At 38.5% G+C, this 26,830-nt stretch overlaps 1 protein-coding gene across 11 annotated transcripts in view; it reads left to right on the forward strand.

Moving 5' to 3' along the window:
* MBNL1 (muscleblind like splicing regulator 1) overlaps positions 1 to 26,830 on the forward strand; it is a 190,213-nt gene that overhangs the window by 44,684 nt on the left and 118,699 nt on the right. For 7 of the 11 annotated variants that reach the window (XM_045851101.1, XM_045851100.1, XM_045851106.1 and 4 more), the window contains exon 2: positions 7,811 to 8,797. The exons of 3 other annotated variants lie outside the window; for them this stretch is intronic. In XM_045851101.1, coding sequence (XP_045707057.1) covers positions 8,624 to 8,797 — 174 coding nt within the window. In that variant the 5' untranslated portion in view covers positions 7,811 to 8,623. Of the gene's footprint in view, positions 1 to 7,245; positions 7,636 to 7,810; positions 8,798 to 26,830 lie in introns of those variants that run through there. One more of the 11 variants, XM_045851102.1, reaches the window with a different exon arrangement.

Genomic DNA, 26,830 nt, shown 5'->3' on the forward strand with positions numbered 1-26,830 from the left:
CCCCCCCAAGATCTCTCCAGTAGTGCTTAGTTGTCTTTAACTTCATTTGAAACAGTGTTGTTAGATTGTATTGTGACAGCTGTCATATCAGCATGCATTTAAAAAAAACTTACCAAAATTGGTGAATTTTTGTGCAGTCATTCTAAGATTGAAGATGGAGGAAAATAAGCAAAATTTTTAGCGTATTATGCTTTATTATTTCAAGAAAGGTAAAAAACACAACTGCAACACAAAAAAGGATTTGTGCAATGTATCGAGAAGATGCTGTAACTGATTGAATGTGTCAAAAGTGGTTTGCGAAGTTTCGTGGTGGAGATTTCATATTGGATGATGCTCCACATCTGGGTTGACCCGTTGAAGTCGATAGTGGTCAAATCGAGACATTAATTGAGTATACCATGTGGGAGATAGCCGACATACTCAGAATATCCAAATAAATAAAGTTGTTGGTGAAATGAAAAATGTGTTTATTTTATAGAAAAAACTAAGTGGACATTTTGGCCAGTCCAATATATATATTCTGAATTTTTTGAGGAGCCTCCATACTGTTTTTCATAGTGACTACACCCATTTACATTTCTACCACCAGTGTACAAGGGTTCCCTTTTCTCCACATCCTCTCTACCACTTATTATTTCTTGTCTTACTGATAATAGCCACTCAGTGAGACAAGAGCTGATGTCTCATTGTGGGTTTGACCTACACTGTCCTTACAGCTAGTGAAGTTGATCATCTTTTCATATATCTGTTGGCCATTTGCATTTGTTCTTGGGAAAAGGAGACACTTCTGTGTTCAGGTCCTCTGGGGGAATGCTTTTGATAGTGTGCTGGAAGAGCTTCTAGGAAGACGTTGAGGCGGGGACTGGATGAAGGCCGACTTGGGTACGAAGTTAGTGACGTAGTATAAAAAGTGCTCTGAGCCATTGTGATCAGTTTATCTTCTCGTGACCTTAAAGCTTTGTAAACTGAAAACTTTTGCCTGATGGAGGAATCAATTCAAAATTGACTTCTTAATCATTGTCTGAATAGAGGCTTTATGTTTTATTTTGTCTTAAATATAAACACTTAAGGGACAATAATCCTTTTCTAATTTGAGTGCAGTTGGGCATGTTGCTTTTGGGGTTCTGATTGTTGGCAGTAGGGCATCCTCTAACCAACACTCCTTTGTTATCCATCCAGAAAGAGACCACTTGATGATTAGGGAATCAGACCTGTCTGAATTTCAAAGGCGTGCTCTGACAGACCTGAGATTACTGGAGTGGGTCCACACAACCTTCTTTTCTTGACCACAGCTTGTCCCCCATCACACCTTGCCGTGTGGGAGCAGCCGGCCAGACTGACAGTCGCCCTGCGCTGCCATTCCAGAGGGTGTGTGGTTGAAAGTTATCTTATTTTCTCAGCAGTGTTTCTAGAACCAGTCATTTGCATATCTCCTTGGTGATTTTTGCCAATATATTTACCTAGTCTTATTTTTTTAAGTTCTTTTTATTAAACTGTAGCCTCTTCCTAAGCTGCAATATCTGTGTAATCACAGGCGTGATGGGCTCGTTTTAGCATTCTGATGCATCTGTTAAAATTAGGTTGTTTCAGTATCCCTTAAAACTGCCCTGGTGCTGGCGGTAGTGTGCTTACCTCTGGCTGCGAAATACTGATCTCAGCTTTTTGTTCTATGGAGTTGAATACCGCTGAAGACTGCATTAACCATTCAGACTGCAGTTTTTTCCTATGTCATAAATAACAGCTTTGCTACTCTATTTGGTAACTTAGTGAACAGGGAAATGGCTGTACAGCCTCCAGAAATGCTTCGTTGGTTGTGGACTGAACCCTCTGGTAATATTTGGGACAAACCCTGGGTAAAATTGTTCCATGAGCGAACTTAGTCATTATTAATTTTCCAAATAAATTTACAGTTTTATTATCTATCTATTTACAGTGTTACTTACTAAATTTACTTCGTAATTTATTAAATAAATTACTGAAGTAATGCATCACTAATTATGGACTTTTGACAGCAGGGAAGGGGGTGAGGAGTTATGGTTTTGGACCGGGGGCTCCTTCTTGTCCCCTCCAGGTGCACACAGCAAAACCGGACATCTCTTCCACTTAGGTTGACATTGTCTCAGTCAATTAAAAAAAGCCCTCAAACAATTACTCAGTTAACTTCCTCACTGTGTAACCTATTTCAAAAATCAAAAGCTATAAAAAAAAGCCCCTAAAATTTCCAGCTAACTATTCTGGGATGCCATAGGACCGACCTGCCTATAATTTGACTCAGAACGACTGAAATGATTCATAAACATATATGATTAAGAACTTTAACCTGGCTCATAGAAGCCATCCAGTTCTCCAAAATAGAACTTTAGTCTCATTCCTTGTACATGTTTGTTTATCCTCTATTGAAGTATGTGTGTAGCCCATAAATGGATATTAATATGAAGCCATCTACTTCCTATAAGGTTAGTTTAATGCTAATATCTACTAATTACTATAAGAATAATTATTAGTAATTTCCCATGCTTTTTAAAAAACTTTATCCTTGAACCTTTTCTTGATTTCCTTTCCTCTATTTTTCCTTTTTTTCCCTTTTTATTTTCCCCCTCATATCTTAAAGTAAAAAATATATGTGATTTATGACATTGTTCAGGGAGAAATTGGTTTTTGGTTCTTGGGGCAGAACATGATTGTTTGTACAGCATCCAATGGAATGCGAGGAACTGTATAGTGGAGTGTTTGCGGTTTGATCAGCAGGTAAGCGAGGACTTGTTCTTAGCTTTTAAATTGATTCTCTCTGCAAAGCTATTAAATTTCCTAATTTTTTATTGTTTTTCAAGGAAGCTTATAATCTGTTAAACTATACAGGTTAGAAATTTACCTCAGATACAATTTGCGTATTAGTAAATATCATTATAGTAGCAGCATTTCCTTTAACATTTATTTACAAACAACACTTATTTCTAGGGCAGATGTGTTTTCCAGAATTCTCACAATCTGAACATTATCCAAACATGTTTCAGTGTTGTTTGGTAGGACAAAAATTCATTCCTGGTTGAGGTAATGTTTTGGGAATTCAATATTAATCCAAATCCTATAGAATCTTAATTTAGCAATATACTCAGTTTTGAGAAGATTTCTCAGTCTTCCCTGAAATTCTTTTATTCAAGTAAAGAGAGAGATAATCTAATGTTGGCAATTTATTCAAGTCAGTTTATAAAACGTAATCTAGATTTGTTTTCCCCCACCCCCCGTGCCTGTGTGGGGGCCGGGGCATGTTCTTACCAGGGGCACCAGTCTACCAGTGTGCCGAAGTTGGGGTCCGTTCTGAGAGCTGTGTCCATGTCAGCTAATAACACATAATTTGATTATCATCCCTCCCTATACAGTTTACAATGATGTAGCATTTCACCGTACAAATATATCCATCATTCTTTCAATAATACTTTTTGAAATCAATAGAATTTCTCTGCTATAGAAATTAAAAATGACCTGAACACCCATTTGCCATCATTTTAGTAATTAAAATATATTTTGTCCTAGAGTGGACTAAGCCTGTACCATGGCAGAAAGGAGAAACACTCAACTCTCGAAATGGATTTTGCAGTTGTATTTTCATGTAACTACCAACCCGTGAGGATAGTTGTAATAGTGCCATTCTCTGCCCTACCCTGTGTGGACCCTGTGGATCATGCTGCGGTATTTCCTCAGCGTCGGGGGTGCATTCTCATATAGTCGCATACATGCTTATCACCATCAGTTTGAGTGAAATTTATTTACCAAGCATTAAAAAAACTCTCTTATGTTCTAGGCACTGGGTAAAAAAATGGCAATACACCCTGTTGTCAGGGAGTTTGTAAGTTGGGGGACAATGGAACCAAGAGATACAAAGGACCGGGCATATTCCGAGAGGGACTCATGTTTACCAGAGCAGGCCCGGCCTTATCCAGGAGGTTCTGTTTGAACAGCAACTTAAACAAGGGAAAGGGATTTGCCAAGCGGAAGGGGTGAGGAAGTGCGTGTCAAACCAAACAAAGGGTTAGCGTGTCACGAGCCCCAGGAGCTCACAGCAACGTGGCTTGTGCCCAGAACCCTTCGGCACCTCTCAGCTCCTCTTTAAAACAGCCGGTGTGCCAGCTGTCTTAAACTAGTGTGCCGTAAGAGTGTTTAAACCACCCAGTACCTGACGATTTAAGTCAGGGATGCTGACCTCTTTCCCCGCAAATTGTCAAGAGAAAAAATGACAACAGCCAACACGATAGCTGTCTGGCGTGAATAGGTTAAAATTATACCTGCATTTTTCGGCAGGTTGGCAAAATATGTATTTCTGGGTGTGGCACAGAATCTTAGTGATTAGTCTGTGTGTGCCACAGGACAGGAAAGGGGGAGAGCTGCTGCTCTGGGAGGGAGGGTGCTGGAGGGCAGCACTGGGAGAAACTGGGGGGTGCAGTGTGTCTGTTCAAGCAAGGGGGAAGGTGCAAAAAAGACAAAGTTCCAGACTGATGGTGGCCATTGGGGAGGGAGCTGGGGGGCTGGGGGCAAAAGGTACAGGGATAAAGAAGTTCAAGTTGGTAGTTACAGAATAGTCACAGAGATGTAAAGTACAGCCTAGGGAATATATTGGAGTAACTGTGTATGGTGTCTGGGAGGTACTGGAAGTGTCAGCGGGACCACTTTGTGTAACCACGGTTCTGTACACCTGAAACTAATATGACATAATATTGAATGTATACTGTAATTGAAAAATAAACAAAAAAGAAAGAGGGAGCTGTAAATGGTGTAAGAGTACAAGTAGCCTTTGGATTTAGCTTTTATGGGAACATTGGTGGCTGTTGCTGAGCGGTCAAGTAATAGGTGTGCAGGTCACACTGATGCAGGCGCTAAAGTGAATGCAGAGGGAGAAGCAGGAATTCAGCACAGGTAGAGGACACTCCGGGGTGTCCAACCTTTTGGCGTCTCTGGGCCACGCTGGAAGAAGAATTGTCTTGGGCCGCACGTTAAATACACAGACACTAACAACAATGAAAATATTTCATAATGTTTTAAGTAAGTGATTTTTACTTAAACCGATTTTGTGATTTTGTGATTGGGCCACAAAATTCATAGCCATCCTGGACCGCATGTGGCCCACGGGCTGCGGGTTGGACACCCCTGCTAGACATTTGTCTGGGATCCCCGGATTAAGAGCCTCAGGCAGAGGAAGTCGCACAACTAGGTAGGGTTCCCTGGCCCCTGCCGGGCTATGAAAGAACTGAGGGAAAGGCAGGGCATTCGTGTAGAGAGGAAGTGCAAAGGGGAAGAAGAGGAGTGTGTGGAGGTGGAAGCTCCACTGTGGGCAGGAGAAGGGAAAACTGGGAGACGGAGAAGGTACAGAACGTACAGAGATGGGGGGCGGGAAAGTGAGAGAGTATTCGTGCCCAGGGGCCACTGTTCAGACTATGGAATACTTATAACCTATAAGATCACAAATCCCTGCGGATAGTGAGAGGAACACGGAGGAGGGGGCGCTGCAGAGGGCTGGGGTTTTAGAGGAGCTGCCGTGTGGAATGTGAGAGGGAGCTGTCCAGGGCAGGGGGATTCCTAGGCAGTGGGACCCAGGAAGATAGTAATTCATAGCAGCAGCGGTGGGTGTGCATACGGGTTCAAGTATCTCACGTGCTGTGTTCATATATATGTTTATATGGGTGTGTTCGTATATGTGTTTGTGTGTTTTTGTGACCTGGAGGTAATTCCAGTCCAGATACAGCGACCAATCATTTGATTTACCCACGTTTGCGGCAACCCATCTACTCTTCATTACTCTGCTAGGGTTACTGCGAGGAGTGAGACTGTTTCTGCCCCTGGGAACACGGAGTCTAGTGGGTCAGACACAGAAGGAAGTAGAACACTGTGCAGGGGAGCAGAGTCGTCATGCAGAGGAGGCGGGGTTACTATATGACTGGGTGGAGATGGAGGAAGTGACATCTTGGAAGCTTCTTGGAGAAAGTGTCCCCATTTGCTGGCTTCTGAAGGAAGTGAATGGTGGCGGGGGAGGCACTCAAGACCCTGGAGGGAAGGACAGAAGAGATTTGTTGGCTCCTGTGCAGTCCATGCTCAAGGCGGGAAGTAGCCGAGAAACTCTGAATTAGGCTGAGATTCAGGAAGGTGGATGGATCTTAGTGTTTATGGAGGACTTGACTTCTTTTTCTTTTTTTTTTTCCTTAAAGAACTAGGAATTAGGACTAGAACATTTTTGAAAAACAAAAACATTTCCTGGACATCAGTATGAGTTGTTGTTTCCTTCATGTTTCTCAAATATTATAGTCTTACTTGAATATTGTCCAAGCCATGTATCTGGTAGTTTTAAAAAATCAACATTAAGAATGATGGTATTAATCCTAAAATAAGTTTTACAGAAATTGCTAGTCATGTTTATATGTATATAATGTATATCCATATTCTATATCCCGATTCAGTTGTATATTCTATATTATATTCCATATTCTGATGTCCAAGTTATAGATGTACCATAAGCCAATTGACCATTTTGGACCTTTGAAGAAGTGTAATCAATCACTATTTATTATACCGTGTCATTGCCTCTGTGAAGTGTGAAACTTTTAGAGTTACTAAAGCCTTGTTTACCTTGTTCATAAGGGAAAAATAATATACTTTTGTTTCTATAATTACTGAGCAGTTTCTGAAAGTTTTTCCATCTGATTGAAAGAGAAAGTAAGTTGCTAAAAGCAAAGATGCCTTGCTATAAGGAGCAGCCTGGTAGTGCCTAAGTAATGGCTCATTAGGCAATCGGGGATCCCCCCACCCCCACCCTCCGGTTTCACTCGTACCCCTGAAGTGCATCACGCTGCCCAAATCAAATTGCTCACTTAATATTTAATGTTTCTGTGATGGAATCACTTTCTCCCTTGAGGTTGACTTCAGATTTGCCAGACACACTGACAACACTGCACTCCTTATTTTCCCCACATGACCTCAGCTTCTGCTTAAAAAATGTTCGAATAAAGGATGCTTTTGTTCATACCTCGCCTGCCTGTGATATATTGACAAAGTGTCTGCCGGCTGAATGGAATAGTTTTACAGTATGAGTGCTGCTTTCAGTGGAGGGGCAGGACTTGGGCTTGAGAAGGAAGTGAATTGGATAGGTCAGGAGAATGTACCATTTGTAAACACCCCTTTCCTTTTTTATTCACGTGTCAAGACAGCAGGAGCAGGCTGTTCAGTGCCCGTCCCTGAGCAGAGCCGGAGGGAAAGCAGCTTGGAAGTCAGCTGCAATTTTTTAAACCTTGCTTTTTTCCCCTGCAATGGGTCATGATCTTCAAGTGCTCGGACTTGTTTAGGAGCTGTTTTGAAACTAACATGGTTTAGTCCACTAACTGCATGTTGGGTAAATTCAAAACCCACATGCTCGTCCTCTTGCAGTGGAATAAGTCACATCTGATGGACATTTTCTGTGCTTATAGCATAGTAATGAACGTCTGACAGGCGCGACCTTTCATAAGACAACCCACACTATTGGCTTTCTGCCCAGAATATTGCTGCAACACTATCTGTGATTGGTTATCTCTCTATCATGCATTGCTTCACAAGGGGAAACGGCCCCTTTTTTTAATAAATCTACGATGGCTGGCTGCAATATGCCTCACTGTAAGTATTGTGTGTGTGTGTGAGTGTGTGCGTGTGAGTGTGAGAGAGCGAGGGCGAGAGAGAGCAGGCTGACGTGAATATGACTTAGTCTGGTAGCACATGGCAAGGTTGTGATACTGTAGGACATCAGTGAAGTGCTACTTAGTAAATCTTAACCTATCTCTTTTTTCTACAGGTTGGTACTAAGAAGTGCCTTTCCTGACGTCTCTGCTGCTTGGAACCGCTTCTAGAGCAGTCTCTGCTTTTGCCTTGCTTGCTGCCAGCTAGACTGTGACGACAGCACATCCACCCTCCACCTCTAGCCCAGACACCCCCATTTCTACTTATAATCAAGAGAAAAGCTATAAGTATCTGGCATTGCCCTAGGCTGCTTTAGTTTTAAAAGAAAAGTTTGCTGAAAAAGTAAGATATCTTCTGCCAGGAAATCAAGGAGGAAAAAAAATTTATTTTCTCGATTTTGCTCTAAACTGCTGCATCTGTCTATGCCAAACTAATCAATACCGATTGCACCACCAAACTCCATTGCAAATTCAGCTGTGAGGAGATTCCCTTTCAGACAACTTTGCTGAGAGCAGCTTGGAAAATCGGTGTCCAGGGGTCTGCCACGTTTTCATGCTTGCATTTTGGGCTCAAAATTGGCACTGGGAAGGGGTTACTGAGAGCACAAGGCTGATTCGAGGCCCTACTTTTAAACATTCATCTACTTAAAAGATCCTAGTATTTGTCTAAAAACCAAAACCTCTTTGAATTAACAGTTTTCATGCTGTGAATTTCTAGTGGGAGATCTTTTCCTTGATATTGACAACCCAATTTTCCATGTACTTTTAAAGCAGGGAGTGGGGGAAAGTATTTTGGAGGGGACGTTTTCATCATCATTTTACAGTTTTATCAGTTCAGCTTTTTTTTTTTTTTTGGTTGTTGCTCTTTTTTTGGGGGGGTTGGGTTTGTTGGTTTCACTGAAAATTTTAACTACCTGTAAAATCTAAACATGGCTGTTAGTGTCACACCAATTCGGGACACAAAATGGCTAACACTGGAAGTATGTAGAGAGTTCCAAAGGGGGACTTGCTCACGGCCAGACACGGAATGTAAATTTGCACACCCTTCGAAAAGCTGCCAAGTTGAAAATGGACGAGTAATCGCCTGCTTTGACTCATTGAAAGTGAGTAAATATTATATTATTTTAAGGATATGCAATAAATGAATAAAGGGGGATATGGACATAGAGTTCACTGATTTTGGAATTATGGGTTGCTTTGTTTAATAGTTTAGTTTATACGGTGTGTTCTTATTGATGATGTCGGGGGTGGGGGAGACTTTATTGAGTAGCGAGAGAATCAAGTTTGGCCAGACTTGTTTGTTATGAGTAACTTTATCAGTCCTCTAATGCTATGATTTTTCTTTTCCAGAGCAGAAAGTGTCAGCGTGCTTTTTAGCTTAGGAATAAGTCATTGTCTGTAATAACAAAGTCAGTGTCATTCTCTAGGAATAGGAAATGTAGATACATGTGTGTGTTAGCATATGCATAGGTTATATACAAGGCCATGCAGTAGCTGAACGAAGATGATTTGATTTTGCTTGTTTCTAAAGGTGCAGTATTGTTGTGAAAGAATAGCCAACAATAAGTGAGCTGAACTTGGATAGATGTTTTATATTAATATTTTGATGTTACGGATTGCCTTTTGATTGTATGAGCATATTATTTTAAGGCCAGAAGCAATGCATTTTGTAGAAAATATAATTAGAAGTAAGGTTCTGAACTGCTGCTATAGTATCCTGTCTGAGCCATAAACTTTGAATGTGAGTTTTATAAATAAGTTGAAACTCTTACATACTATTATTAATTGAAATTTTTTAGCTTCCAACATTCTAATGTGAAGGAACATAGCTGTTTATTTTCTGTTAGACCCTGATTATTATTATTTTTTTATTTATAACAGTCTCAGCTCGAAATGTTAAAAGTTAGCTTTTAGAGGCACCATAATACTAAAAGATTCACTGTAGTGTATCTAGACATTTAAAAATGCCATTGTATTTCAGTATCAGGTTTGAAAATGGGTCTTTTAAAAGACAGCGTACATGTCTTTATTTTGACATGCAAGGTCAAGTCTAGAATTGTGAAGATTCCTGGGTACTCTATCTATTTGGTTTAATTCAGTTGCCTTTGAATCCTAACCTGCCAATATAATTCCCTCTTTGAACCTCTGAGATGGGGATCTCTGTCATCTCTACATATATAAAGAAGTAAAAGTCTTAGAGATTTATCTTTTGTTTTGCAAAAAAAAATAGTGCTATAATAGTTATGCTTTCCCTAATAATATAGGGCTGAATTAACTGAAATAGTTAACTCATAAGTTAACACCTAATTCACCCTGATGTTGTGAGTTAACTGAAGAGTTAACTATTTCAGTTAACTGCTTTTTGGTCCAGATTGGGGTGCTTACTTTGCTAATAAAGTTTTCTCCAAAAACTCAAGGATATTATCTTCAGAGTAGGATTAAAAAAGAAAGTATTAACAACAACTAACTTAATTTATAGTGTTAGATTATTCTTAATGTCTCAGTCCTAAGGGTCAGGTAGCAAAAGTTATAGATGATCATTTTCCCCCCTTTTCTCTAAAGGCATCAGTGAAGGGCACCGTGGTTGCACCTTTGTGAATGTGTATTCCTGAGTTCACGCTGACTGAATTTAGGTGTAATTAGGAACTGGGACCCATAAAATGAGGGGCAAAGGGCTAATTACAGTTGTCGGTAAACAGCTGTGTCCATAAGTAACCCTGTTTTGACCCAATTACTAGTAAATCCAATTTTTAATCCTACAGACAGTTGATGGTGCACTCGTAGCTGCAAAATGAAGGACATTTAACTTGGCTGTGACATTGAGTGGTTTCACAGAAGACCTGCCTCCACAGCATTTGGAAACATTGTGAAACATTAAAATTCAGTTGCTATTTTTCCACCTCAAAATATTTTTGTAGTCGCAGCTCACTCGTGGCGGTAGAACAGTCCCCCTTTGAGTAAAGCAGCCAGCAGTGCTGCTCAAAGACATGCTGTGTGGCCACCAGGAGCCGGCTGCCACATCAAGGACTTTTTTTTAAAAACAGCAAATAATTCGAAGATTTTTAATTTACCTATGAAATGAACTCATTTTAGCAGCTCTTCATTGCAGACTTTGACCTTATTCTGTGTCTTGCTAAGGGAAGCTGAAATTTAATTTATAGTCTAACACTTGGTAACATATTTGGATTTGAATAAGAGGAAGAAAACACAAATGTGTTTATGATGACACTTCATTCCCAGGACAATAGCTCCTTAAAGGTGCGTTTAATAACTATGTTAGGAAATGATTAAAAATTTTAATATGGAAGTTAAGTATTCGTGTTTCAAAAACCATGTTTTTTTAATATATATTTCTAACACATGTGATTCTTAATACAGTCTTTAGAATTCTACCTTTTGTATAGTAGTCTTCCTGTGTTCAATCTTGTGGCTACAATAAATCAAAAACATATTTTAAAACAGTTAAAGTAACTCTGTGACTCATGCTTGAAGTTCTGAAATTTGGGAGCATTATGAGATTTCCATGCCAGTAACTGCGGGATCATTTGTATTGTCTCAGAGAGTAAACGGAAGGAATTTAGAAAACTTGTAATATCCTGACTTCTTTAATAAAATGTGTTCTGTGCATTGCTACAACCCACAGGCCAGCCTTCTCTGAGTTCTTGAGCCATGAGATGGAGGTAGCCTGTGTAATCTACTATTTTTAGCAAGTTAGCAAAGCAAACCAACCCTCCGTGAGCGGACCCTGTGAAATGGCCCTACCCTTCAGCTGTGCTGTTCAGACTTTGGCCAGGCTCCCAGGTGACTTACGTTCAGAGCAGACTTCTGCTTAGAAGAGGAGAATTTGTCTCATTAAAAACAGAAGTCAAATAGTTCAAAAGAGTATTTATGTAAAAGAAATCAGTTGGCATGTTAGTAAAGGCAATAAGGAAGAAAATTAGCCAATTGCATTTTAGTTGCATATTGGTGATTTTAAAGTTTAAATAACCTAGATTAAATTTACTACATGAAAACAGAATTCAGTATCACAATAAATGTTTAAGTAAAATGAGAAAGCATGATAATGAGGAATATATATATATAAAATATATTAGAAATGGAATGATGATAATAAGACAGAGCTAAAGCTATAATGTGCACTGGTTCATAAATTAAACAGTATTTTAAGGACTTAATTTTTCTCACCTTATTTCTTTTAAACTTGCAGTCTTAATATATAACAGTCTAAGAGTGCATTAAAATTGAGAATTAAATTGCTTGCAAAACTATAGATTTAGGGGTTTTAGCTACTTCATAAATTCTGAACATTTGAAAAGGTACATTATTTTATTCTAGAGAGGAATTTTTTCTTATGGCTTTTGAGATGACAAAATAGAAAAAGTTAAAAGAAAAATATTAACCCTGCAGGCTGCCATTAGAACATTATATATCAGAAATTATTGTTTAGTTAATCATTAATGCCAAGTTACTAATTTTTTTTCAGTAGCAATCTCTCAACTAAAATTTAGGTAGTTGATGTAAAGGAACCTACAGGATGTATTTTAATGTGATGCCAAGTTATTTGTATTGCAAAAAAAGCTTTCATCATATGATTAACAGAAATAGACTATTGTTTCTCGATTTTTTTCTTTTTCAAATACCATTCATTTCTAGTTTGCTTGGGTTGGGGAGATAGAACCTTTATGTTTATTATTTATTTTCCAAAAATGTAACAAAACTCTTATATTTGAAAACTCTAGGCACTTGTTCTCTTATCAAATTAGGCAGTTTTGTTTAAGGTAATTAATACGGATAGCACAGCCAATCACAGTTGTCAGATACATCAGAGATCAGCTTCCACTGCAACTCGGCCGAAAATCGAGGGCGCTGAGTGGGCACCTTTAAAGTGTAACTGAAGACCTTGAAGAATACACAACGTGCAGAAATCGGCTTTTAGAAGTCACAAACAAGTAAACGCCAGGGGGAGGAACACCTAGAAAACAAAGTCTGTCAGGCAAATCGAGTCTCTAGGTGCTCCCGTAAGAGGAGGCTCGCATAACTGCACATTGTGCAGTGGTCCCGAAGGGTTTTACGGTTAAATTTTAGAAGCTCCTCCATTGTCAGCACAGTGTTTCTCCAACTGTGCTGCTCTTCGTAAATCCCCGGAACAGTCTTTTCATCCTATTTTTTTCAACCGGCCTAACTGATAATCCTGACAAAATGATATCTGCAAAGTTTCAGACTAGACACCCAGTTTTCAATGACAGCTTTGACCTGGTAGGCTCCTAATTGGAATAACTTTTCCCAAGAGTTTTTTGTTGGTGTCATTGTTTGGTGACTGTTTGCTGCTGGCTTATGCGGCGTGATATTAAAACCTTGGCATATTGTATTATATGTAGGAACATATGCAATATGTCTTTCAGTGCCTGGTTGACACAGGACTTCCTTGTTTGCCCATAAGGTGAACTGACTGTAAGGCATGACTCCTGTAGCCTTGTGTCATGTCCAACTTCCAGCTGTTTTCTTTAAGCAGGAAGTTCACAGCTTTGTGAAGAGTGCCCTGTGTCTGTGCTGTGATGTCATCAATGTTGACATGAACCTTTCTTTAATGAAATTCTCAAGCTGTATCTGCTGTGGCAATAAAACTTTATTCATTTACCTATTTACATGCTTTTTAAAAGTTAATTAATTATTCCTCACCAGAGAACAACTTTACATTGCTTTTAGAGACAGAGGGAAGGAGGGGGGAAGGAGAGAGAAATATTGACTGGTTGCCTCCCATAGATCCCTGAACTGGACATCGTACCCACCAGGACTGGGGATAGGACTTGTAACTAGGCATGTGCCCTGGCCTGGAATCGAACCTACAACCTTTTGGTTACGGAAAGACACTCCAACCAACTAAGCCACCCTGGCCAAGGGCCTGTTTACATTCTTATAGTTAGATTTTTTTTTTAGAAAAATACTGTTTCAGTGAGTTTAGATTTTTAAATTTTTGGACAAATTTCAAGTCAGATTTCAGATCATGCTACCTAAGGCGCTAATTCTAGAACTAGTTAATTTGTTTCCTTCCATAAGATTTTGATACACTGCTTCTCTTTTTACTTTTTCTCATTTAAACCTTGCTTCAATTTTGTGTGACAAACTAAAAACAATTTAAACCTAAAGCGATGTGGCACCTACAATTGAGTTCAACCTTTAATTGTAATTCAGACTTCTAAACGTACACAACATTCTGATTCCACAAACAGCCTCAAAATGATTCCATATACAAGGCTGTTACTGACTTAATAGTTCAGGCAGCGTGGGGCAAATCTACTCAGGAAGCCAGTGATGTACACCTAGTTCACTGGAGAGGTGAGAAATTGGATGTTTCTTAGACTCAGCACAGACACCTTGGGACCTAGTTTGGGAAGCTTATGCTGTCATTTTCCTTGCCAAGGATAAGTAGAGGATTTCAGTTACCAGTGTCACTAATCCGTTATCTTTCATGCTGTGCAATATCAGACTTAGACAAAGCTGGTTATTTTCTTACACAGAAATCCTATTGAGGAAATTTTGAGGGTTTTTATTTTTTTAAACTTTAGCCGGAACACATCCCATGCTTTTAGAAAAAGGAGCTGTGTTCTATGTTAACAGAACATAGAACAGTGCATAAATTATGACAGTCAGTGGAAGTGGGTAACTAAGCAGGTAGATTTGGTTTAGCACTGATGGTAGTTAATAATATGGAGAAACTTAAGTCAAAACAACTGAAAAACAAAGCAAACTTAGTTGTTTGAATTATAATAGATTATTAGAATAGTAACTTCTCCATGAATTTCACTGTACTCAAGAGTAATTGTAAGAGCTTCTCACTCCAGTATTCATTTATAATGAATGCAGTTTTTAAATTGAATACTATATTTTACAAATAACATCAAATGCACATTACCTACAACATTATTCATATTCTCTGGCACATTTTTTAATGATTTTCATTTTGAGACAGAGTTTGATTTGTTAGAGATAAACTTTCTCTATTACAAGGACTTGTGTTTTGAGAAATACTGATAGTTATAACCCCTCATACATCATGATTTGGTTGGAAGCCTGTCTCCTGGATACCTTTGACCTTGGTCATGTCTGACCTCTGGTTTTTTTCATGTGTTTTATCTCTTGAGTTCTTTCCAGCTTCCTCATTGTTCAGCTTCCTAACTGTTGGTTCTGATCCCTCTTTATACTTTTCTCGAGAGCCACACAAAAATGATGTGGACATTTTTGTCTTCAAGGAATTACATTCAGCATTGATTATCAGAGCTACCTCCCCATTACCTTCAGCATCGATTACCAGAGATGCCCCTCACCATGTGTGGCATCTGCAAACGAAGGGTTTCTGTTTCAGTCAGTTGTCCCGGCCTGTATGACGACTCCATAGTCATTAGAACAAGGGTTCTTCACCCTTAGTTCCTGCGGAGCACATGACTTTCAACATGAGGGTTATTGCCAATATGCAAGATGGCCACTGCAGTGCCAGCCATCATATCTGCAGTTCTGGGAGGCAGGAGGAAGCTCAATTAGGCTCCTTTTAATAAAGATCCTTTAAGCTTCACCCAGTGATTATTCCCTTGTCTTTCATTGGCTGATTTTGGAAGCAAGAAAAGCCGGGAACTGTAGTCTTTAAATTGATGTTGGGGTTAAAATCAGGCCTCTGGTAGATAAGGCTGAAGGGGACAGTAGACGTTAAGGAGGCCCGTCACTGGGATGGGAGAGTTATTTATTTATTTATTTATTTATTTATTTTGCACAGAGAATTTCCAGAATCAAGTAACTCTCCCTGAGAAACACCTGGGTGTTGTAGGGGGTCACTGAGAGGACATCACTGCTTAAGAGAAACTTGTGTCATCTGCTCTCGGCAAACCTGTCATCACTTTGGTTAAAAAGAGTTTTTTTTCTTTTCTTTCAAATTATGATATATTTAGTCAATAAAACCTCTCATATCACAAATGGGTTGATTTTTACTTCTATAGAAAAAGTAAATTGCTTCATTTTTTATTTTTAATGCTTTAACAATTTTTTTTATTTATTTGTTTTTAGAAGGAGGGGGAAGGGAGGGAGAGAAACATCAATGTGTGGTTGCCTCTCACATGGCTCCCACTGGGGACCTGGCCCACAATCCAGGCATGTGCCCTGACCGGGAATTGAACCCAAGACCCTTTGATTCGCACCTCACCTTCAGTCCACTGAGCTATACCAGCCAGAGCTATTTTTCTTATTGCAATGCATATTTATGTAAACAGTTATGTATTTATAACAGGAATGCATGTCATAAAAACAGGTTTCAAGTTATTTTATGTGGAAAAAAAGAGTCTATAGTTTTTCTGATGCCTATTTGTGCTTCTACAAATGTATTTGTTTTTATTCCTCTGAAATAAAATAAAATGAGTTAATATTTATTGTACTTACTATATGCTGGTCAGTATTTTCAGTGTTGTTGTTGTTGTTGTTGTTTATAGGTTTTAATCCTCACAAAAACTCCTTGGGAAAGTTAACTTAATTATTACCATTTCACAGATGGCCACACTAAAGTGCAAAGTCAGGTGACACGCATGAGGTCACTCTGCCAGTAAAACGTAGACTCCAAACCCGGTACCCTGAGTTCACAGCCTCCACTTTTAACCACCTTTCTATAAAACATGACTTTTTAATTTATACATCTACATGCAAAGGATTCAACAAAGACATCTGAATAGCAGTGCTTAAGAATAAAACTTAACATTTAAGGCAAATTTATGGCACAGGACCTAAAATAGCACATATTCAAAAATAATTATATTTTAATTCAACGAATGAATCAATGAGTGTTCACAAGATAACAGCAAGAACACTGCTACCAACTTTGAAAGATTATATGTCTTCTCTAAATAGATGGCCGTGTAGAAAAAAGGTGGTAAATTAATCAGCTTCAGTAAGTAGTTACTGTGTAAGCCATACAGCTGCCTTCCAATGTATTAGGAAAAGGCATATTCCAAAATTTCGGTGGTTTAAAAGGAAGCATTTTCCCACAGAAGCAATGTGGTTAAGTCATTAGGCCAACCCTGGGAAGCCAAAGTAACGATAGGATGCTTGAATTATAGTCCTGTACAAACAGTACCCTGAAACCCGGGTGATTAATTAAACCCGGGAGGCTCCACAGAAGCATTATGAGTACCATCTTATCATAAATCTTAAGTACGACTAGCGTCATAGACCCTAACTGCTTTTGTCAAAATGTTTCTATGGAAAAGACGTATTTCAAGTTTCAGTGTGGGGCTCCAGAAATTCACGTTGGCCTAATGCAAAGGCAGTGGCCTTTCCCAAACTCCTGGAACACTTTCTACAAGTCAGTGCAAGAGTTTTCTGCAGCCCCAAGTCTGGGTTGCTCCTGTTCCCTGGTGCTGTTCCCTTTGCACAGGACAGAGACTCAGAATCCACAGGGTCTGAAGACAGGGTAGGGGTGAGGGCTGCCGTCCAAAGCTTTCCCGGGATGGGAACACATCCTCGTCAACATGTCTTCCAAATAACCTCTTTTTTCCTAAAAGCTTGCTTCCTTCTTGAATGTATGGCTTGTTAATCCTGAGTCTGGTTTACCATGGAACTTAATATTAAAAAACAGCTTCATTCCCTCCCTCCCTCCCTTCCTTCCTTCCTTCCTTCCTTCATCCTCACCTGAGGACATTTTTCCATTGATTTTAGAGAGAAAGAGGAAGTGGGGGCAAAGAAAGAGAAATATGGTGTGAGAGGAAAACTCCGGTTGGTTGCTACCAGTATGCCCTCCAACCAGGGATTAGACCTACAGCCTAGGCATGAGCCCTGATGGGGGATAGAACTGGCAGCCCTGGGGTACGAGGACTGATATAGTCTAACAAACTGAGCCAAGTGGCCCCTGGGCTCTTTTCTTAAATTTTCGAAAGTGTAGCTATTGTTTTGACACTGTTGCTTTCTAATAAGTAGTAGCAATGTGGAAATAGGTATGTAGTGAACATACCAAACTAAAAAATATATTGTGGGGGGCCATTTTATCACAGGGTATAATCAAGGGATCAGCCAAAGAAGAACCAGATGTGAGAAGGAGGACATTTAGGATGTGATAGGAGGTGAGAAGGCAGATATTAGAACGAGATCCTCAGGGGCTGATTGCTAGTAGGGAGCCCAGTGCGCTGGGTGGTGGGGGTGGGATTTGGAGGGGTAGCTTCTCAGGAGCAGTTGGAGGGTCAATGGGAGAGGAACTGAAGGAAGGGGAAGAGAAATGTCTCTGGTGGTTTATCTTTCCTCTTTCTTTCCCTTCCCTCTCACAACAACGAATTCTGAGACCACAAACGGGAAGAGAAGAAGTAGAGGGGTCCCAGTGTGAGAGTTCCCACGGCCAGAGGCCCCGAGACTGGGCCAGCCGTCCCTGGCTCACCATTGGTCAGTCGGGAAACCCCTGTATTTCTATCCTAGGTTGCAGTTTTAGGCTTAGCATTCTTTTGCAGGTATCTTGATTTATTTAATAACACTTTTATACATATTTTAAGTTTTGATAATGTTAGATTGAGACTAATTGATTATTGATACCCAACACCCTGTGCTCTCAAGACCTTATATGATGCAGGACATCTTAAGTTAGAGTTTATCTCTTTGCATGCAATCCAGACTTGGTGTGTAGGCTTCTGGATTTCAGATCACTTATGCTTAAGCCCGGGCTGTTCTCAAATAAGGCAGGAAGCATCTGTGTTAATAGTTGACAGTAAATTACACAAAGCAAAACATGGAAAATTAAAGTGAGAAAAGCTGGGAAGCTTTTCTATCATTTTCAATTTTCTGCACAAGCATGGACATAATCAGTGTTTAGGATGTGCTTGTGATGGAGAAATTACATCTGTAATTCATTCTTTCCATGTTACTGCATTCAGACGCTAATTTGCTTTCAGATATCTTTGTTCATCTAATATTCTAAAATCGTTCTTAGACTGAAAATAAGTCTAGCAACGTCTCCTAGTCCCAGGAAGCTTTTATAATTAAGCAGTGTTAGTTTACCAAATGGGCCAAATTAAAAAAAATAAAAGGTTTTAGAGAAAAAACAAAGCCAAATTTATCATCCCCAAATAGGATTCCTCTCTGTTAGATGATATTGCTCTTCATAGACCAGTTCCCCTTTAAGGGAGGCAACCTAGAAATGAACCATAAAGGAAGAAATACCTAAAGAATTCATTATTTATATAAAGAATCCTGTTAAGAAAGATCTGTGTTCTGAATGACCTATCTTTCTTCACATTATCTCTTATCTGTTCATGGCCAAGTGGAAACTAATGAAATCTAAATCTAGCCATGAGAAAAGATTATCATCATGATTTTATTTATTGAATTTTTTCCCACTATTATGAACTTTTACTCCCAGACATTGCCTTCCATGAATCATAGTGGAGTAATAAATTGAAAACAAATGTCCACATAAGAAAACCCAATACATTTTAAAAGGAACCCAAAAAACTTAAACTCAGATGAACTAAAGAGTCATTATCCACACTGAAGAAGAGTCATTTCCATAGCAGGTTTTTGCATGGTGGAATCAGTTTAAGTAGCTCTCCCAAAGCCTTTAAACTATGATTAACATAAAGTAGCCTAACATGTGACATACATATAATGGAGTAAATGTGCATAGTGAGAAGTGCAAAGTTATTTGATTTTTTTTTTTTTTTAGAATTCCTATTAGGTACTTTGGTCTGTAGGGATGAGTAATAGTAAAGAAGAGATTTTCACCAAAACCCCATTTTTACACTGAAGGTTTAAGAATTTAAAGAAATTGCAGACCAAAATATTTGCCACTTTGCATCTCATTTAAAGGAAGGTAATCCATTTCCCTCCCTTTTTCAGCATGTGTCACCTGCTATGTACTGGATACTGTGGCGTGCAGTCTTGCTGTGAGGGGGTTAACCCAGAGCCGTTTAGGGTGTTGATAGACTGCACCATATGTAAGCCTTCAAGCTTCTGAGGAGTACAATGAAGATTATAATGATCATAGAATATAAAATGTTGCTTTAATTCTTCTAGTCTTTACTTTTAAAATGTCCTAGGATGGCACAAATTTGCCCATGTAAAAAAAAAAAAACACAAGTAGGCACCACATGTTATCATATATGTCTGAGAGATTTGTTCTGGAAAACTTGGGAATCCATTGGGCAGTCAGTCTAGGGAGAGCAGGTGGACTTCAGCTGTAGTTATGTGTGCTGCCGGAAGAGAGGCTGTGTGCGCATGAAGTGCAGTGGGTTTACCACTAATTTTGATGTGGTAAGAGATTTATACCAGAGCCATTATCATATTCCATACTTTAGCTGGAGGAACCTGAAGTCAGATTAAAACTGTAAATTTAAAAATGTCAATTAAAATTTTTAAGATTTTTCTACTACAGTGACATTCATATTATATTAGTTTCAGGTGGACAGCAGGGGTTGGACATGTATGTAACTTATGAAGTGACGCCCTCAATAAGTCTTGCCCCCACCTGTCCCAGGCACAGTCAGTACACGTTGAGTACGTCCCCTACGCTGTATTGTCCGTCTCCATGACTGTTCTGTGACTGCCAATTTGTACTTCTTCGTCCCCTCACCTATTTTACCGTCCCCCAGTCTCCCTCCTACCTAGCAACCACTCGTTTGTTCTCTGTGTCTATGAGATTGTTTATTTTGTTTGTTTATGTTGGTTTTTAGATTCCACATATAAGTGAAGTCATACGGTCAGATGGGTTTTTGGGTAACACATGTAGAAGTGGTTAATCTTACTCCCTCGATTTGATGGACATCTGCTGAATATATAGAATGATGAGACCCAAAATGATTAAATAATCTATACAAGGTTGCACAGCCTCTAAGTACTTGAACTAGGATTCAACACAGGGAGCATGTCTTCAGAGCCTCTGCTTTCAACCTTGACTCTCAGTTGAACTTGTTTAAAGTGGCGATGTTAGTGACTTTATGCACAGAGACATACAGGCTTTGTTGTGGTGAGACGATGTAGTAGAGTAGTGAACATGCTTAAGCAAGTCTTTGTGGAATCACTGTGATGTCCTGCATTTAAGATCACTGTAAGTTTAAAAAATGCTCACTTACACTTATTTTATTTCGGTAAACCATTCCTGAATAATTGCTGATATGGGACATTTATACTACATTTTAAACTAGAAGTCTGGTCATCTAGAGAGTCTTAAATTTAGGTCAAGAAAATTTTTAAAAATCATGCCAGACTGGAAGCAGTATAGCCAATCAGAGTACTAGACTGCTCTGGGAAAAAGAGATAGAGACAGAGAGATGGAAGGAGAGACAGTTTTTCAGGACTCCAGGACAAAGCTGGGAAGTGATAAGGAGGTTTTCCCTTCATAAATATCCTTATTTTATTTTTAGAGAATATCTTTTCTAATTCAAGGAAGTAATGCAATTGATGTTCTTCCAATGCGTAGAGCCATGGGACATGATTTTGTGAGAGGCTGAGATTTTGTTCTTTTCCTTCATGAATTTTACTGGGTGTTTACAATGATACTGGAAACAAACAAAAATGTGCTTAAAAACCTTTGTCCATTACAGTATATGAGATTAAATCTATAGGAAACCATTCACCTACCTCTTTAAAAACAATTCATACTATGTCTTTCTATCCAATGTCACACATACTTATGACAAATTTTAATATTATATTAATAATTAGGAATAAAATATTAGAAGTTAATTTAAATTTTGTATATTTGTTTAGTACTTAATATGTTAATGCTGAAATATCTAGATCAAGTAAAAGAAAAAATATTCATGGAAAATTAAGGAATAATTTTTCTTAATTTTAATGATGTATTTTAAAATAGCTCACATAATTCTTTTTAAAACTTCTGCATTATAGGTAATTGAAATAAAAACAAAGTATATAAATATAAGAAACACTGATTGCATTGGTTCCTGATGTGGCAAAAAGAGCATGTTTGCTTTCAGAAAAATGTGATTTCAAGATTGTAAAATTTCTGGACTTACTGGGGATTTAGTAAATATTAGTTTAAATTGTAATCCTGGAATGTTAAGAGATGCATCTCAAATATTAGTGTTCATTGTATGACTTAAAATGTTCTGCGAGAAATATGTAATTATTCTCACAGAGCAATTCATTTGAATGAATAATAGCTTGGACCAAAGAAAAAGAAAACCTTTAACATCAGTAGGCAGTGTTACAAATTCCTTTCCTTAACTGATTAGAAACTCAATGCCTTTTAGCTGTTTTCTTGAACGTATCAATTTAATCAAATAGCCAGATAGAAATGCTTTTAACAAAATTGATTGTCTTTGACATATAAATTCAAACTTGGTTTATAAGTCAAGTTTATATTGTGTCCAAAACCAATACCACAGGGGAGAGTAAGCAGTATTTCCTGTCCTTTGATTTCATTTCTTTGGACATTTTGTCATTATTTTGCTTTAGTTTTAGCTTTACTTCTGTGTGTGTGTGTGTTTTCTCAGTGTCTAGATGGGCCTCTGTGCTTTTTTCATTGGGAAGAAATTTACAATGAATATTATTAGCAAATAAATACTGGCACCAAGAATAATGAGACTGTACCATTGATGGTTTTCACTTGTCCCAATGCTGCCTTGCAATTTTCAATCAAAGTAGGATCTTTAGAATAATTGAAAAAGATCCATACATATGCAAAAATGTATGAGGAAGCAACTTCTTGTGACATCAAGGAAGACCTGGTTAAGAGCCCACCCCGAGAATTGAGTGGATATAGGTTTGATTCCATCCATCACTCCCAGGTACCTCTGTGCCGCTCCCCAAGTCTCTCGGTCTCCTCCTGTACAAAACAAGACGCATCCTACTGCTGTGAAGGCTTGTGTGGGTTCTGTGAGATCAGCTGTATAACACAGGTCGCTTCATGCGGTGTCGTGCTCAGTGTAAATGCCCCTAAATGGCAGTTGTTGGTGTCTTGTTGGAATGCTGGAATTCAGTCTGAGTTATCATCCCTTCATCAGAAGAACTTTCCCTTTTGTCAGAGTAAATGTCAGGTGAATTTTAATATTGTACTACAGGCACCTATGTGTTACTTTATTAAAAATAATTAAAAGTGACTTTAATCTGGAATGTGTATAAATGTGCATTATCACATACTAGCTTATCTAATTACCTGTTACCAAGGGAAAATACTCCCCAACCTCTTCACATGTGTACCACTTCACTTGAAGCTCACTGGGGCAGTACTAATAAAATAATTCCATGTACCTATCATTGTTTGTGCCTGAAGACCTGTTTCAAAAACGCGGTTACCCATGAATGAAAAATGGGTAGTAACCATCTGCTCTAACTTTAGTTTCACCTAAAACTAATGCTCTCTGTGGGTCTCAAATAATTCATGTTTGATGTTTCACATGCTATATGATTACACAATAATGTAATATGTAAATATATTATTTATATAAATGTCTTCCTAAAAGGCTCACCTAAGATGTCTTGCGAAAATAAAATCGACATTTAAATAAGAGTAAAGTGTCTGCACAGAGTGAAAGGTTAAATCTCATTTTTTTTTCAAAATGAGACTGTCCCTACTTTGTTTTTTATACCTGTATTAACTTACATGCTGAAATACCTACCAGTTCCTCAAAGCTGTAAAGAAGTGTCCAAGTTTACGATACTCTCTTTACCACATCCTCATTTTTTCCCTCTGTCACTATTACTCAGCATAGGGGTGCAGTTGTAGTCCAGTAAAGTGACCCATTGCCCTAAGAAATGTAAAGATGCTGGCCTAATCCACAAGTTGGAGACTTTTGACTTTGCTTAGAAATACGAGAGAATAATGCTTTTTTCCACAAGTGGGGTAAAAAATCTTGATTCCTGATTTTCCTGGTAGTTTCTATTATAAGCATGAATATGAGTTGTGCCTTTACCGTTTGATATAATGAGCCATACCACTGCCTTCTGGTTAGGACTATTGATTATGGCCCATTCTGCTCTGTGTATTGATTTAGTATGTGGCAGTGAGTTCATTGTGTTCCTCGATGTTGAGGTAGCATCAAATATGCATTCAAAGGAAATGCTTGTAGTCTGTTTGAGTTGGCTGTTTAGGCCTTTAACATGTTGAGAAATAATTAGGAGAAAGTACAGGAGAACCTTGGAGAGCAGAGAACATAAAATTTGTTTTCAGCATTTTGGAAGATGCCAAAAATTATGCAGTCAGGTCTTACTGGTATTAAGTAGTCAATTGATAAATTAGTTACCAGATGTACAAAGCCTGGTGTTCCCTCTTCCCTTTGCCCCCTTCCGTATTTTTCTTTTAAGAATCAGGGTAGGTAGCACTTTTAGGTGCTCATTTTTGATTGAGAATAATTTACTTCTCTTCAAAAATGGTTTCATATAGAAACTACTTATTATTGGACAACGGGAGAAGTAGCAGCAGGGAGAATATGTGTCAGTGGGTACTCACATATTGGGAGTATTACTGAGGTAGAAAATTGAGCTAAATGATTCAGCTAGGAATCAAACGAGTTCTTTTTAATCTACTACTGATTTGTTTTATATTCCATAGTGAAAATAGTTTTTCCTTGTAAATTATAACATTTAAAGTAAGACTGATATTTACTTACATTCTCTGACATTAATTGTTTGAATTTCCCAAACTTCAGACAATTCCTTCTTGAAGTAAAAACATTAACCTTCAGAATGAGATCATGGTCCCATGATCCTCCAATGAATGTTACCTTTTGTTTTAGCAGCTCAGTTGGCTCTCTGCCATGGAAAAGTTTTTATTTCCCATCAGCTCCAAGGTGGGAGCCAAACCAAAGTTGAAGAAACATTTTCCAGCAGACAAGTTTCTGCAGATAATATCAACAGGCCAAGAGCCGTGCTTGACTCACTCCTCCTCTCTCATGCGCACACAGGCACATATACACTCTTATGGAACTGTGATCGGGGGAAAATGCAATACTGATAATGAAAGTAACTTGCACGAGCCCCTTCTTAATGCTTCCCAGTCACATTATGGCCTGCAAGTTTGCTTACTTTTTCAAAATGTGTTTGCTTCAGGATGATTGAAGGAGGATCACTCTCTCCTTATGTTAATACCTTCTAGGCTTTTTGCCACCTCTGGTGTGCTTGGCTAGCATGTGATTTTTGAAGAAAGAGGGAACATAAACAATTATGACTGGCTTTTCTTTTTGAAAATCCTATTAAAACCCTGGCCTTGAAAGCCTTCCATTTCAGAAATTTAGCAGTAGAAATGTGGAAACATGAAAGCTCAGCATTGACATAGAGCGTGTGGGAGAGATGGTGCCAGTTGGACCACTTTGCTGCAAATACCTACTTGACCCAAACCTTTCCCTTGCCGAGGGATCAGCTGTAGTAACAGTGGGCTCAGCTTCATGCCAGGTGAGTCCACAGCTTATGTGTCATGCCCAGTGTGTGCCAAGCGGCATCTCAGGTACTTTTCCAGGCTTTCTATGCAAAGCCAAAAGGCACGAAGAAGTGTATTCCCCCTACCACTTGTCCCACCACCTAAATCTACTCAGTTGGAATCTCTAAACCAAGAGTCATGCCCAGATATATTTTGTAAAAGCTATGTGCTTCTGGATAGCAACCACTTTTTAATGCTGCTGAGATATTCAAGGGAACATAGTATTTTTGCCATGACTTCTCAATCTATAAAGAAGATGTATTTTTCTCCTATGGATAAAGCCATCTGGAAATCTTAGCATGCTCCAGACTCTCATATACAGCTGGCTTTGCTTTCTGATTAGCACTATGGATAGATTTTAAAACATGATTTTAAAAACAAAATAACCTTCTCACCCACTTAATGTTTCTTATTCACAGTTAGAAGGTGGAGTCGCTGTTTCATTAACGCCCCCATTAAGTTTCTGATTCAAAAATAATTATTTCACTCTAAATAACATTCCCTATGACTTCTGTTCTGTAGAAAAAAAAAAGCTACTTGATGTGCCTTGATTATAATTAGCTTGTTTCCATTGGCTATATATCTTCCATTATCTCCTCTTAACTGTAATGCAATAGCCAGTTGGTAGAAGAATGAATGTTATTTTTAAAAGATTCTTATAATATGTATCAATAAGTGGGGAGTTCCAGTGATGACCTGTTTAACCTCATAAGTATTTTATTTTTCATAAAGAATTTTATATATTGTCCCGCAATTTATTTTATTTTATTATCTCCAAATAACTCCACATAGAATACTCTCCAAATAACTCTAATATCTTTTCATTAAATGTCTAATTGATCCTTATTTGTGGCAGAGAAGTTAGACAAGATGAGTCTGTGCCCTGGCTAGTGTGACTCAGTGGATTGAATGCCAGCCTGAGGACCCAAAGGTCACCTGTTCAATTCCTGGTCAGGGCACGTGCCTGGGTGGTAGGCCAGGTCTCCAGTTGGGGGTGTGTGAGAGGCTACCAGTTGACGTTTCTCTTGCACATTGTTGTTTCTCTCCTCTTTCTCTCTCCTTTCCCCTCTCTCTAAAAATAAATAAATGAAAGCTTTTAAAAAATAAGTCTATTATAAAGAAAGACCTTACTTTGTACATTTGTTTTTTTTTTAAGTGTATTGAATTTAAATGTACAAAAGTTTTCTTGCATCATTGGTAGCTCTCAGGCATGGGAAATGGATAGACTAGCCTGTGTGAGTGTAGTTTCATAAGCTATCAACACATGAAAGTGGTCCTAAAACCCCAAATTCTGTCACTTTAGAACCTCATGCATAAATTGCCCGTGTTGTTCTAGGAAACAGGGAAAATCAATGGTCAGCCTTGGTCTGTAGTATATTTTGACAGCATGAATGAGTCAAGTGAGCGATTTTCCAGACTGTTTAATAGTACAAAGGAAAGGGCTTCTAAGGAAGTCATTCTGATGACTGGCTGAAAATATTTTTCTTAGTAACTGTTACAGAGGAAAACAGGTCACCATTGGGAGAAAAATGAAATCTCCAGTTACATGCATTCTGAAGGTGATTTGATCACTCAAATGTGTTTATCTTATGATAAAACTCCTTAAAAGGATACACTTCCAAATATTTAATGACTGTTGACTTCAAACTCAACAGAATCTATGTCACACCATTACATGCGTCAATTCAATCACCATGGTGGAAATTGGGTAATCTTACTTTTTGAACTGCTTTTTTTTTCTCAT

The sequence above is a fragment of the Phyllostomus hastatus genome, unplaced genomic scaffold (genome assembly GCF_019186645.2).
Source record: "Phyllostomus hastatus isolate PE091 unplaced genomic scaffold, TTU_PhHast_1.1 phas_contig_86, whole genome shotgun sequence".
Classification (NCBI taxonomy): domain Eukaryota; kingdom Metazoa; phylum Chordata; class Mammalia; order Chiroptera; family Phyllostomidae; genus Phyllostomus; species Phyllostomus hastatus.